This window comes from Pogoniulus pusillus, chromosome 39 (genome assembly GCF_015220805.1).
Source record: "Pogoniulus pusillus isolate bPogPus1 chromosome 39, bPogPus1.pri, whole genome shotgun sequence".
In the NCBI taxonomy this organism is placed as follows: domain Eukaryota; kingdom Metazoa; phylum Chordata; class Aves; order Piciformes; family Lybiidae; genus Pogoniulus; species Pogoniulus pusillus.
The window spans coordinates 6,041,928-6,056,193 of record NC_087302.1 but is presented as its reverse complement, the minus strand read 5'-3'; the positions used below and the strand labels follow the sequence as shown (position 1 = coordinate 6,056,193).

At 54.1% G+C, this 14,266-nt stretch overlaps 2 protein-coding genes across 2 annotated transcripts; one reads left to right on the top strand and one right to left on the bottom strand.

Annotated features, from left to right (window-relative positions):
• Positions 1-2,087: 2,087 nt before the first annotated feature.
• Positions 2,088-6,293, bottom strand: ATP5PB (ATP synthase peripheral stalk-membrane subunit b). The gene is made up of 7 exons (XM_064173822.1): positions 6,100-6,293; positions 5,939-5,981; positions 5,443-5,588; positions 4,278-4,441; positions 3,829-3,954; positions 2,645-2,824; positions 2,088-2,248 (listed from the first exon to the last, which is right to left on the bottom strand). Exons 1-7 carry the CDS (start codon positions 6,125-6,127, stop codon positions 2,177-2,179), a joined length of 759 nt encoding a protein of 252 aa, XP_064029892.1. The 5' UTR covers positions 6,128-6,293; the 3' UTR covers positions 2,088-2,176.
• Positions 6,294-6,367: 74 nt separating this feature from the next.
• WDR77 (WD repeat domain 77) lies at positions 6,368-12,348 on the top strand. Its single transcript, XM_064173739.1, has 10 exons — positions 6,368-6,564; positions 6,702-6,887; positions 7,056-7,197; positions 7,271-7,320; positions 8,425-8,495; positions 8,832-8,886; positions 9,139-9,210; positions 9,303-9,411; positions 10,233-10,301; positions 10,467-12,348. Exons 1-10 carry the CDS (start codon positions 6,408-6,410, stop codon positions 10,624-10,626), a joined length of 1,071 nt encoding a protein of 356 aa, XP_064029809.1. The 5' UTR covers positions 6,368-6,407; the 3' UTR covers positions 10,627-12,348.
• Positions 12,349-14,266: the final 1,918 nt, after the last annotated feature.

Genomic DNA, 14,266 nt, shown 5'->3' with positions numbered 1-14,266 from the left:
CAAACCGCACCACGAACATCAAAATACTGCCAACAGCACAGAAACCACCCACCTGCTCTCCACTGCCATCATCTCTGTTCCACATCCACTCTCCAGAGGCATCAGTCACAGCCTCCCAGTTTGCTGCAGCAAGTCTAGAACACAGCACTGAAAGCACCCAGTGAGAGCTGCACCTTACCTCTGCTGCGCGCTCGCTGCTGAGACCTCAGCACCAGCTTGCTGCGTGAGCAGAGTCTTGTCCCACAAGGTCAAGTCACTCAGATGTGGGTGACAAAAGTGGAAGTTGGACAACTTCACATTTTCCTTTTTGATTTCAACGAAACAGGAAGCTGTGCCACACCTGCAGCCTCAGGAAGTGCTTAGCTGGAGTCCATTTCAGCTTCTTAGCTCACTTTTGAGGTGTTTAGTTTTCTTTTTGGGCTGCATGTGTACTAAAAAGTGTAAACTGCAAGAAGCATTTCCCTCCTGCAGCAGCAAACCTTCTAAAGGAGGCATCTAGGCACAGCCTGGGCTGCTTCCTGAATTTACTCACTGCATCAATCACTTTCCACCACAGAAAGGAGAAGCTTAAAGATAGGTGAGTGCAAGCTGAGCTGAGACACCTCAGATCTAACACAATCTCTCCAGGAAAAGGCTTCCTGTAAAAAGGAAAAGGTTTCTGATGTGTGTTATCATGATACACACTGAACTATTTCCTCCTTACAGCCCAAATCCTCTAGACTGAGCTTACATATTTCAGCTTTCAACTCAGTATTGGTGAACTCCACTTTTCTGGTAGCTTTTGCTATGTTTCCTGCAACTACATCCTCTTCACAGAGCAGGAAGACACTTTCATCACCATCTGAAGCCTTGTTATGAAAGGAGGTTTTCAGTCAGTTTAAGACAAGAACAATCATAGATTCACAGAATGGGTTGAAAGGACCTTAAAGATCATTCAGTTCCAACCCCCTGCCATGGGTAGGGACACCTCCCACTTAGGCCAGGTTTTTAAAGGCTTCATCCAATCTGGCCTGGAACACCTCCAGGGCAGTTGTGAAGCACAGAATGACCTTTGATCACCTTGGGTCATTCTGTGCTCCACAACCTCCCTGGACAGCCTGTTCCAGTGTCTCCCCATCCTTCCTGTCAAGAATTTCATCCTAATCTCCAGTCTAAACCTGCCCTCCTCAAGCTTCAATCCATTTCCTCTCATCGTTCCCTTCTTGTAGGCATCCTTCAGCTACTGTTTCACCCAAAGCTCTGACCATCAGCACCCTACAAATGCTAAGGGTTACAGCAGCAGACTGCTCCCCACAGATTCCAGCCTCCCAGCACAAATGACTCCCTGGTTCCTCTCCCAGCTGTCTCCCATGGCACTTGTTTCGAGTACCTCCCCATGCTGGAGGAGGCAGCATTGAGTCAATGAATTGGCTTGGCTGCAAAAAGACCTCCAAGATCAAGTCCAACCCCTGACCTGACACCACCATGCCCACTAAACCATGTCCCACAGTGCTGTGGCTACATGGTTTTTGAACACCTCCAAGGATGGGGACTCCACCATCTCCCTTGGCAGCCTGTTCCAATGCCTGGGCACTCTATCAGTAGAAACACTTTTTCCTGACATCCAATCTAAATCTCTCCTGGTGCAGTTTGAGGCCATTTAATATAAGGAAGGCTTTAAAAAGGAAGGAATTGGATAGCCAGAAGTGCAAGGGCAGCTGTTCACCTAACCTTAAACCTACTCATTATCTGAGCCCCTTTCACTGAGGATGCAATCCTTACCCAACCACTTTGGCTGAGGTTTCTACCTTGCTGACAGGGAGCACAAGCACTTCATTCAGCTCTTACTACACATTCATAATTAGGCACTACCTATAGGTCATTATCACACACAATTCTGCACCAAAACCTCGCTGCTGTTGCCATCAGGATTCTTCTCTAAAGCTCTGTGTTTCTGGAAGTGTCCATGACCAAAGAAGGAAGAGAGCCTCACATGCTGCAGTTGCAAGTAACCCCCCCCCAACTGTGGTGTCTCATGTGACTGATTCAGCTGCTTCAGACACAGACTGATGATGATGTTGCTCGTGCCAGTGAAGACAGCAGAGGAGTTGGTGAGTTTGTTTCTTTAATGACACTTTAGAACCATACAGCTTCCAACAGTAAGTCAAGAGACAGGTGCCAGTGGCATCAGACGTGGTCACACTGCTGCCTGCGCGCTCCTCGACAACGCCTTCAGGTCCAAGATGCACTTGGCAATGCTCTCCTTCTGCTGCAGGAGACAGAGAAAGGAGAGGTCAGAAAAAAGACCTTATGGAGGCCCTCACATTGTGCAGCTATGGAGCCCTCAACATAGAAACATGGACCTGATGGAGAAGGCCAAGAGGAGGGCCGTGAAAATCACCAGAAGACTGCTGGAGCAGCTCTGCTCTGAGGGCAGGCTGAGGGAGCTGGGCTTGTTCAGGCTGGAGAAGGCTCCAGGCAGATCTTACAGCAGCCTCAAGAGGACTGCAAGAAGGTTGCAGAGGGACTGTTTCCAGTGGCCTGCAGTGACAGGATGAGGGCCAACAGAAGTCACCTCGAGGTGACCTCTTCTATCTTAAACCAGAATCGCTGCACAGCAACCATTTATCGACTGAATGCAAAGCAGATTTGACCCGAGGAGTACCTGCTGAGGTGTGATGCTCTGAATAACACTCTTCTCCACCCACTGGATCATGTGGTCCTGCTCCTTCTGACGCTTTAGGTTCTGCATGGCCACCTGGAAGTCCAGCCTCTTCTTCACCTCGTTGTACACAGTCATCAGCCGCTCCCGGTAGTTCGTCTCCAGCAGCATGGCGACATTGTTCTGGGCACAGCACACACCAAGGGTTAGGGCTTGGCAACAGCACAGCAGCACCAGCAGAAGGCATTTGACAGCAGAACCACTGCTGGACCACACAGGCTCAAAGGGTTGTTACTCGAGAGACCTGGACAGGCTGCAGAGGTGGGCACAGGCCAACCTCATGAGCTTCAACAAGGGCAAGGTCCTGCAGCTCAGTCAAGGCAATTCCAAGCACCAATCCAGGCTGGGCAGTGCCAGGCTGGAGAGCAGCCCTGAAGAGAGGGACCTGGGGGTGCTGCTGGACCAGAAGCTCAACAGCAGCCAGAAGTGTGCACTTGCAGCCCAGAAAGCCAAGCAGAGCCTGAGCTGCAGCAGAAGTGTGGCCAGCAGGGCCAAGGAGGGGATTCTCCCCCTCTGACCCCACCTGGAGTACTGCATCCAGTTCTGGAGCCCCCATTTAAAGAAAGATGTGGAGACGCTGTAGAGTGTCCAGAGCAGGGCCAGGAGGATGCTGAGAGGGCTGCAGCAGCTCTGCTGTGAGCACAGCCTGAAAGAGTTGGGGCTGTGCAGGCTGGAGCAGAGGAGGCTCCCAGGTGACCTTCTTGTGGCCTTGCAGGATCTGAAGGGGGCTACAAAAAAGCTGGGGAGGGCCCTTTGAGGCTGTCAAGGAGTGACAGGGCTGGGGGGAATGGAGCAAAGCTGGAGGTGAGGAGAGTCAGGCTGGAGGCAAGGAGGAAGTTGTTGAGCAGGAGAGTGGTGAGAGGCTGGAATGGGTTGCCCAGGGAGGTGGTTGAGGCCCCATGGCTGGAGGTGTTTAAGGCCAGGCTGGCTGAGGCTGTGGGTAGCCTGCTCTAGGGTAGGGTGTCCCTGGCCATGACAGGGGGGTTGGAACTGGCTGCTCCTTGTGGTCCCTTCCAACCCTGACTGATTCTATGATTGTACTCAGTGGCAATTTAAGAGGCAGGATTTAGGAGGGGCTTGGATGCATGAGGGGGAGACAGAAGCAAAGAGCAGAGCCAGACCCATACCCTCTTGGCATCAAAGAGGTAGCTGCGGCCTTCCACCCTCCACTGCTCTTTCTTCTCCTGCTCAATGGCAGTCTCCAGATCTTTAATGGCCTCATTCTTCACAGCCAAAGCAGTAGCAACTTTCTCCTGAGTGAAGAAATTGAAGGAAAAAGAATGCTTCAGAACAAAAGTATGATGAAGGGAAATGAGGGATCTGAAGGTCACCTCTGACATCCTAGAGATTGAAACTGGGTGTTAGGAAGAAGTTCTTTACAGTGAGGGTGGGGAGACACTGGCACAGGCTGCCCAGGGAGGTTGTGGAGTCTCCTTCTCTGGATATATTGCTGTGTGTTCTGCTCTGGGTGATTCTGCTCTGGCAGTGGGGCTGGACCAGCTGAGCTTTGCAGGTCCCTTCCAGCCCCTGCCATTCTATGACACTACCAAGTTAAAATAACAGCTTCTTTTTTTACCTCATTGAGTTTGTCAGCAAAAGCTGCTACATCAGGCCCGAATTTTTTCACACCATAAATGATCACTGTCAATATGCAGGCAGCTGCCACTGTCTCATGGTTAACCACATAGATCTCCTTAGACAGCAGGTAGAGCAGCAGGCCTGTTCCCAGCATGTAAGGCCCTAAAGAAAACAACAAAGCAGAATTATTTCCACACAGCAAAAAAGAGGCTCAGTAAAGCCACAAAACCTAGAGGTAGGAAAATCAGGATCAGGCTCAGAAGTGTCCTCTGTTAGCATGAGTAAAAACTCAGCACCACGAAGGGCAACGGAGCCGCAAAGCTGCTCACTAAAAGCAGTTGCCACTTGCACCCTGCATGGGACCTGCTGCTGTGTCCAGTTCTGGGCCCCTCAATTCAAGAGAGATGTTGAGGTGCTGGAAGGTGTCCAGAGAAGGGCAACAAAGCTGGTGAGAAGCCTGGAACACAAACCTTGTGAGGAGAGGCTGAGGGAGCTGGGGTTGGTTAGCCTGGAGAAGAGGAGGCTCAGGGCAGAGCTCATTGCTGTCTACAACTACCTGAGGGACATTGTAGCCAGGTGGGGTTGGCCTCTTCTCCCAGGCAATCACCAACAGAACAAGGGGACACAGTCTCAAGTTGTGCCAGGGGAAGTCTAGGCTGGATGTTAGGAGGAAGTTGTTGGCAGAGAGAGTGATTGGCATTGGAATGGGCTGCCCAGGGAGGTGGTGGAGTCCCCACCCCTGGAGCTGTTCAAGAAGAGACTGGCTGAGGCACTCGGTGCCATGGTCTGGTTGACTGGATAGGGCTGGGGGATAGGTTGGACTGGATGATCTTGGAGGTCTCTTCCAACCTGGCTGATTCTATGATTCTGCTTGTTCATAAACAGGCACAGATCTCTCGTTTAAAGGTTTTGAGGGTCAGCAGGCAAATAAATCTGCCTGGAAAACGAAGCCTGTGGCGATTTTTCAGCCTGCTTTAAAGCAGAGGTGCTGCAGAGGCAGAGCACGCCGCGCTGGCTGGCTCCTCACAGCCTCCCTCTGCTCCTGCCAGCTGTCACTGCCTTCTGCATGTCACCTTCCCTGCAGGCAGGAGCGGGGGACAGAACTGAGCCTGCACCACAAACCACACCGCTCAGCAGAGGAGAGCACCCAAGCCCTTATCCACCTGTAACTCCCGTTTTAGGATAGAGGAACTGGAAAAACTCCTCGGGGATCAAACCATGACGAACTTCTCCTCCTTTCTCAGGCAGAGGAGGCAGAGGAGCTGAGCGCTGCTGGCTCGTATGCAGCGGCCTTGCGGCGTGCAGCACCCTAGGGAGAAGGGAGAAGGCTTCGGTTGGGGCGAGCGGCGGAACAGCAGCGACACAGCGCCCGCGGTGCGGCCTCAGCTCCGCCGGGCAGCCTCGCCAGGCACACCTCTGCCGACCGAACCCACACGGATTCCTTCCGGCCCGGGCTGTTTTGAGAGCCTTAATTAGAACAGAATTAATTAAGAAAACACTAAGCCGAACGCCCAGAACAACGGCACTGAACCGCGACCCCCGGCGGCTTCCCCGGGGCGCTTCCCGGCCCGCTCCTGCAGCCTGGCAGAGCTCCCAGCACACCTCCACCAGAGGTCAAAGCTCGGAGCGCGTTGGGACGAAGCCCTCCGCGGTACTCACCCCACGGCGACGGGAGGCGGCAGGCTGCGCAGCGCGGCCGGGGCTGCGGGGGGAAAGGGGCAGAGAGCGAGTCAGGGCACGGCTCGGCAGCGACAGTCCCCCCCCACCGCCACCGCCGCCGCCCCCGCCCCAGCGACACCGTAGTGCCCCCCCGGGCTCACCGGCGCGGAGGACGAGGCGAGAGAGCATGGCGGGACCGGGCAGGCTGCGGCACGGGCAGGCTGCGGCACGGGCAGGCTGCGGGACCGGGCAGGCTGCGGGACCGGGCAGGCTGCGGCACAGGCAGGCTGCGGCTCGACCCCGCGTCCCGGTGACCGCCGCCGCCCCCGCACCGAGATGGCGGCAGCGACGCTCTCGCGAGGCCGCGCGGGGCGGGGCGGGGCTGCCGCTCTCGCGAGAGGCGGCGGCGCGCGCGGCGCGGGAGCACGTGGGGGGCGCCGCCGGCCCCGCTCCTGCCGCCGCTGCCGCCATGGAGGCGCCGCCGCCCGAGCAGCCCCCGGCCGAGCAGCCCCCGCCGGACCCGGCGGATGGGGAGTCCTCGGCTGAGCCCGGCCCCGAGTGGAGCATCCCGCCCAACGCCCCCGCCTGCATGGAGCGGCAGCTGGAGCGCGCACACTACCGCGCAGGTAGCGGGGCCGCGGGCGGGCCGCCGGCCCCGGGGGACCGAAGGGGAAGCGGGACCGGGGGCTTCGTCGGGGCTGCCCGACCCCTCGGGGAGCGGCGGCGGGTGCTCAGCGGGCTTCTCCTTTCGCTTCTCCCGCAGACGGGGCCTTGCTGCTGGGCGCCTCGGCGCTGAGCGGGCGCTGCTGGACCGGCTCCATCTGGGTGTTCGCCGACCCCCGCCGCGCACCCAGCGAGGGCTTCTGCACCGCCGGCGTCCAGACCGAGGCGGGCGTCGCTGACCTGTGCTGGGTGGCTGACAGGGGCATCCTGGTGGCCTCTGACACCGGTAAGCAACAGGAATCCCCCCCGGACCTTTCTCTGCTGAGGTGGGTGCCCCGCTGTTGCGGGGGGTGTCCCGCTGTTGCGGGGGGTGCCCTCCTCCTGAGGGAGCTGTCCCGTTGTTGCGGTGGGTGCCCTCCTCCTGAGGGGGGTGCCCCCACTGCTTCCCCCGCAGGCGCCGTGGAGCTGTGGGAGCTGGACGAGAAGGAGACGCTGATCGTGAACAAGTTCTGTAAATACGAGCACGACGACATCACGATGGCCGTGGCCGTCCTGGCGGGCAGCACGCAGGCTGTCAGCGGCAGCAGGGACTTCTGGTGGGTATCGCCAGCCTGGCTGCCGGGCCCGGGGGTCGGTGCTGCCTGCTCACCGCTTGGCTTTTCTCCGCAGCGTGAAGGTCTGGGACCTGCCGCAGGAAACGGTGCTGCACTCCTACAAAGGTAAGTTCCACCCCAGCCCCATCGCTGGGACTGCAGTGCTGCTTATCCCCCAGCTTCAAGCCACTCCCGGGGGGCTGCAGTGCTGCTTATCCCCCAGCTTCAAGCCACTCCCGGGGGGCTGCAGTGCTGCTTATCCCCCAGCTTCAAGCCACTCCCGGGGGACTGCAGTGCTGCTTATCCCCCAGCTTCAAGCCACTCCCGGGGGGCTGCAGTGCTGCTTATCCCCCAGCTTCAAGCCATTCCCTGGGGGCTGCAGTGCTGCTTATCCCCCAGCTTCAAGCCACTCCCGGGGGGCTGCAGTGCTGCTTATCCCCCAGCTTCAAGCCGCTCCCTGGGGGCTGCAGTGCTGCTTATCCCCCAGCTTCAAGCCGCTCCCTGGGGGCTGCAGTGCTGCTTATCCCCCAGCTTCAAGCCACTCCCTGGGGGCTGCAGTGCTGCTTATCCCCCAGCTTTCAGCCACTCTGGGGGCTGTGGAGCTGCTGGCACAGCCTTGTTTCTTTGTTGTTTTGTTTTACCCCACAGAAAAGCCAAGCCTGGCTGGGGCACTTAGTGCCATGGGCTGATTGATTGGCTAGGGCTGGGTGCTAGGTTGGGCTGGCTGAGCTTGGAGCTCTCTTCCAACCTGCTTGATTCTCTGAATGCTCCAAGGCTTAGTCTACACTGCCTCTTTAAGCATTTTTTAGAGTATTTCTTCTCTACTGAAATCTTTTTGCACCTGGATGTGATCATTGATCTCCTGTCTCATGCATGTTCTGAACAGCAGCTCATTTGCTGAAGATGGGGAACTGTGATCTCCAGCCACACCAGAGGCCATGCATTGTTTGATCCTCTCCCAACCAGCCCCTTTGTAACTGACCTCCTGTCTGGACAGACATCCTCAGGCTGATGCATGTCACAGGGATGTGGCTTCAGTGGCTCTGGGTGGGTTTGGCAGCTCCTGGGTTTGCTAAGAAGTTGCAGTTGGCTGTACCTGGGTAGAAGTTACCTTGTGCTTGGGCATAAAGTATTCTTTGTTTTACTGCTGTGCTTTCAGAGGTCCTTGGGAATAAGTGGGAAAGTTGGATGCAGTTTTTGATGCTCTTTGTCCTTCTGTGCTTTTGGCAGCTCATGCTGGTGCAGTGACAAGTGTGGCTTCCTGTCCTGGTAAGGAGACCATGTTCCTGTCCTGTGCTGAGGTAAAGCTCATTCTCTGCCTAAATCTGCCTGATGAAAATGTGGTTTAACTTCAGTTATTTACTGTTAAATGCACTTGTGAGGCATCACCTCCTGTGTTCCCAGCTGCATACCTGTGTCACTTCAGTGTTCCAGCTTGCCACGCTGATCTCTGTGGGGTTGTTTAAGATGTGGGGAGCTCCTGGGGCTGGCTGAAGGAGCAGCATCACTTTAACACAAAGCAGGAGGAGGTGGTTTGGAACGTGGCTCAGCAGCAGTTTGCAGGGAATCTGGGGTTGTGCCTTCCCCCTTGCCACAAAGACATTGTTAAAAGCTTCTTGTTCACTTTGGGTTTCTAGGACAGCAGAACTTTGCTGTGGGACACCAGATGCCCCAAGCCAGCTACTCGAATTGGTATGTTTCTGTGTGTGGTTGCTGTGTGTGTGTGAGACTTTGGGAAGAAAGACTTTCTTTTGTGGCTGACTCGATGATGGGCTAACTTCAGCTCTAGGGAGGAGGAGGCAGTTTGGGCAGAGAAGGCTGCTAGAACTAAGTCCAGCACCATCACAGAAATACAATGAGCTTCCAAATGCTTGTCTTAGTGCAGCTGCTGAAGGAGATGGTGCAGGAATATCTTTGTACTGACTCTTTTCCCACTCCTCCCAGTTTGCAGTGCCTGTAATTACCTCCCTACCTCAGTCATGTGGCATCCACAGAAAAGTGACATCTTTGCTTTGGGTAAGAAGTGATCCTGTTTGGCTTTTACCAAGGTTTTTTTTTTGCCCACGTGGCAGCTTTGCTGATTTCCTTCCTTCTCCTTTCCTCTGAAGGTGATGAAAGTGGAACGGTTGCCCTGGTGGACACAAAGAATCCTGATGCTGCCCTCAGCTCCTCTGTGCACATCCGAAGTGTCACAGGGTTTGCATTTTCTGCACATAGGTAGGGTTTGGTGATGACTTGCAGGCTCTGACTGCACACACTGAGAACCTTCAGTCTTCCCAGAGAGGCCTGGGTTTGGTGTTTTCATCAGGCAGATGGACAGTGAGGTTTCAGAATTGTTGACCCAGTCCCTCTGGGCCTTTGCTAATTCCAGCCACCTCTGCTTGCTGAGGGATTTACTTTCTGGCACTGCTGTTGTCACTTGGTGTGCTGCCAACCTGCTGAACAGTGGGGGAGCCAATTTTGTGAGATCTCTTCATTTGCTGTTCCTGGGTCAGGCTTACTGGGAAATGTGCTTTTCACAAGGGTATCCCTAAGTTGCTTGCAGCTTTTGAAGTCCAGAGGAGGCCACAAAGATGATCCAAGGGCTGGAGCAGCTCTGCTGTGAGGACAAGCTGAGGGAGCTGGAAGTGTTCAGCCTGGAGAAGAGAGGACTTCAGGGAGACCTTAGAGCTGCATTCCCATATCTGGAGGGATCCTACAGGAAGGTTGCAGAGGGACTTTTCCTGAGGGTGTCTAGGGGGAATGGTTTGAAGCTCAGGGAGAGCAGAGTTAGACTGCATCTGAGGAAGAAGCTCTTCAGTATGAGGGTGTGGAGACACTGGAACAGGTTGCCCAGAAAGGTTGTGGCTGCCTCCTTCCTGGGAGTGTTTAAGGTCAGGTTAGATGAGACCTTGAGCCGCTGAAACTAGTTGAGAGGTGTCCCTGCCCATGGTGGGGGGTTGGATTAGATAATCTCTGAGGTCCTCTCCAACTTAAGCCATCCTGTGACTGATTCTATGTCTTTGAGTGTTCTGACTGTGACCTCCTCTGTCCTGCAGCTCACCCTTACTGGCTACAATCAGTGAAGACTGTTCCGTAGCTGTTCTCGACTCCGACCTCTCCGAGGTGTAAGTACCAGACAGAGTGTTTATGGTTGCCTTCTCCTGAAGCTGTTTATTTAACCATGTGCTGAGAGGAAGGTGAAAATGCTCCTTCCAACAGGGGAGCAGCAGCAGTCAGGAACTGCAGAAGGCCCTAAGCCCTCAGTGGCTGACAGTGTCTCTGTCTTGCAGGTTCAGGAGCCGTTCCCACCGAGACTTTGTCAAAGGCTTGTCGTGGTCCCCTTCAGACGATGCCTTGCTCACCACAGTTGGATGGGATCATCAGGTTTTACATCACACTATTCCCATACCAACAGGTGAAGCTTCTGGAGTCAACTGTGTAAAAGAGTAGTTTCATAAACTCGTGGTCCAGATTCCTTCCTGGCATAGGTTTGATTCTGCTGAAGTCAGAGGTGTGTGAACTGGAGCAGGTGTGGTCTGTTGGCTGCCTTGAAGCTTGTGACTAAGGAGGATCCCATAGTAATTTTGAGATAGGCATAAGTACAAACCAAGCTTTACCCTCTCCTCAAGAGCTGGTGGCACCTGTGATAAGACTTCAGTATTTTACCCAGTAAAACAAATTGGCTTCAGGCACAGAGGAGACTTGGAGAGGCAGGGAATTAGATATCAGCATCAAAAGGACTCAGTCGCTCCCTCAGTTCTCCATCCATTAGTAGAAACATAGGGGGAAGGAGGTTAAGAGCACCACCTCTTGTTGGATGTGAGAGCCTCACCTTTGCTGTGCAAACCAGTTCCAACAGAGGAGGAGGAGGAGGAGGATGTGTTGGCAGTTCAAGACCTGAAAGGTTCCACCACTGTCCTCGGTGCAGCATGTGGTTGAGAGGGTTGATCCTCAGCATCTGGTGTGCATCCTGTGGTGAGCACTGGTTACTCACTGGTAGCAGAACAGCAGTGCCTGGTGTGGAGCTCTGTGTGCTGGGTGATCAGGATCCCAGCTGTAGCCCTGTGATCAGACAGCTCCCTGGCAGTGCACTACCTGCTGAACACTAGGAGCTGTGATGCCCCAGCATGGACTTAGCAGCTGAGGCCAGCTCAAAGAGGCTGTTGCTGTAGCCTGCTGAAAGCCAAGAGAACTTAGCAGCTGTGCTGTTGGACGTTGTGTTTCATCTCCTCTGTGCTGAAGACAACTCATTCAGAGTTAAAAACCTTTGAACAGAAGCTTGTGTAAAGGGAAAAACTGGACTAAGGACTTCAGTTTCCATGTGCTTGCTCCCACAAACACTTTGCTTAGTGATAAATGAGACTTTACTTAAGCACTTGTGATGAGTGACTTCTTGTGCCAGCGACTGAGGGGACCAAGCCTCCCCCCCCCCCACCAGGCTCCACATGCTCCTTAGAGGTGTTTTTTGTAGTGTAGCACATAACTTTTCAAGCTAAACTGTTTCTCTGAAACATTGAATTTAGGAAGAGAGCTTGCATGCATTGCCACTGCTCTAGAAACAGCTTGGTCTGCCCTAACTTTGCCTAGTCAGGATAAAGCAGGCCCCAAGCAGCCACACAGAAATGCCATTGACATGATTGCTCCTGTCTTTAGCACCACAGCAGCACTAAATGCACCACTTCCACTGGACCTATCCCTGCAGAAAGATGGGATTGTGTAGAGCCTGCACTTAAGTTTCAGACAGGCTGAGCTTTCCCAGCTTTGTACTTTCCTCATGCTCTTTAAACCTGGTGTGCTGCTTTCTGACTCTCCTTGTCCTGCAGGTGCTTACCAAGCAAGCTGCTGATCTAGAGCAGGGCAGCACAAGGAAAAAGGCCAAAAACATGAACAAAAAACCTGACATGATTCCTCAAAAGTACCTTTGGAAGAGCCCTCTGATGGTGTACTGAGAACTGAAGCAGGTCTTGTGTTGTCTGTGGAAGAGTTGTCTTGGGGAAAGTGTGAGGCAGTTCTTAAATGAGTTTTTACTTGTTGGGTGCCAGCTTCACCAGGCCACTTCTGTGGTGGTTGAGGAGGCAGCTGAGGTCGTGCCTACAGCCAAAGTGAAGCTGTGATTTCAGTCTCTTGAAATGAAAACTGTTCTTCAATAAACATGCACTGTATGACTGCTCAGTGCCAGGCTGCTCTAATTCCTCAGCCAGGCAGGCTGCAAGTCCTGCTTCTTCTGGGGAAACTTTTCCTTCCACACCTTGGAGCAGGCTTTCTGCTGTGCAGAGCTATAAAAATCCTCCCCACTCCATCCCCCCTTCAAGTAGCAGATATTATTAAACCATGGTAAGTTCCCCACGTTGTCACCCTGTGAGCAAAACACAACAGTCCATGGTGAAGCCACCATGGGGGAAGGTGAAGCCTGGATTGACAGCAACAGGTCAGGAGTGTTATATTAAGCCTGGTTTTAGAGCCCTCAACACAAGAAGGACATGGGCCTGATGGAGTGGGGCTAGAGGAGGAACAAATGATCAAGGGGCTGGAGCACCTCTGCTCTGAGGACAAGTTGAGGGAGCTGGAGAAGAGAAGACTCGGGGGGGACTTTAGAGCTGCCTTTCAATACCTGAAAGGATCCTACAGGAAGGCTGCAGAGGAGCTGTTTGAAGAGACCTGCAGTGGCAGGATGAGGGGCAATGGTTTGAAATGAAAGAGGAGCAGATTCAGATTGGATGTGAGGGACAAGTTCTTCAGCATGAGGGTGGTGGAGCACTGCAACAAGTTGCCCAGGGAGGTAGTTGAGGCCTCATCCCTGGAGATACTCAAGGTCAGGCTTGATGAAGCTCTGAGCAACCTGCTCTAGTGGAGGATGCAGGGAGGTTGGGCTGGATGCCCTTTGGAGGTCGCTTCCAACCCCAAACCATTCTGATTCCCTAATTCTAGCCACGTACCCTTCAACTTCTGGCACAAAACAGGAGCCAAGGTCCTGCCAGAGGAGGGCAGCAGCTGCCAGCTTGGAGAGTGGCAAGGCAGCATCCCCGCGCTCTGAAGTCGCTACTCCTTTATTACCTGCTCCCAGCTGGTCTCTGCCACCAGAAGAGAAGCACAGGTTGTGTAGGAGCCACTCGTGTTAGCCTGGCTCTGAGCTGGCTGTCCCCTGGCTAAGCAGGCTGTACGAAGTAGCCACAGCAACCTTATTAAACAGTGACACTAAGGCTGCTGATTACTCAGTGCCAGCAGAGACGCTGCCAGCACCACCACATCAAGGGGTGCTGACTCTGTAGGTGTCTGCAGAGGGATTTGGGTGAGTTGCATGGGGTTTGGGGTACACTCACAGCATCTCCAGGCTATGTGCTCCTCGCTTTTGGGGACCCTTCTGTAAAGAGATTGTGGCTGGAGTGGAAGCTTCAAGGTGCCCAGTGCCAGGACAAGGGGCAGTGGGCGGAAGCTGAGCCATAGGAAGCTTTGTTGTAAACACGAGGAGGAATTTTGTCACTGTGAGGGTGACAGAGCACTGGAACAGGGAGGTTGTGGAGTCTCCCTTGCAGATACTCAAACCCTGCCTGGATGTGTTCCTGTGTGATCTGCTATAGGAGATTCTGCTCGAGGTTGTGGAGTCTCCTTCTCTGCAGATACTCAAACCCTGCCTGGATGTGTTCCTGTGTGATCTGTTATAGGTGATCTGCTCTGCAGAGGGGTTGGAGTGGATGAGCTTTGGAGGTCCCTTCCAACCCCTGGCATTCTGTGGTTCTATGGATGTGTTCCTGTGTGATCTGCTCTAACTGATCCTGCTCTGCAGAGGGGTTGGACTGGATGAGCTTTGGAGATCCCTTCCATTCTGTGGTTCTATGGATGTGTTCCTGTGTGATCTGCTCTAACTGATCCTGCTCTGCAGAGCGGTTGGACTGGATGAGCTTTGGAGGTCCCTTCCAACCCCTGACATTCTGCACAGACACACACACAGACTCCACACACACATTTCCCTCCCCAAGAACCTGACTCTGAGGCTGGATTAAGGAGGAGCATGCAAAGAGGTGTAATTTTGAGGAGGGGAGGGAGGAAGCCACAGTGCAGGGCAGGCTGCCTTTTATGTTGCATTGCTCAC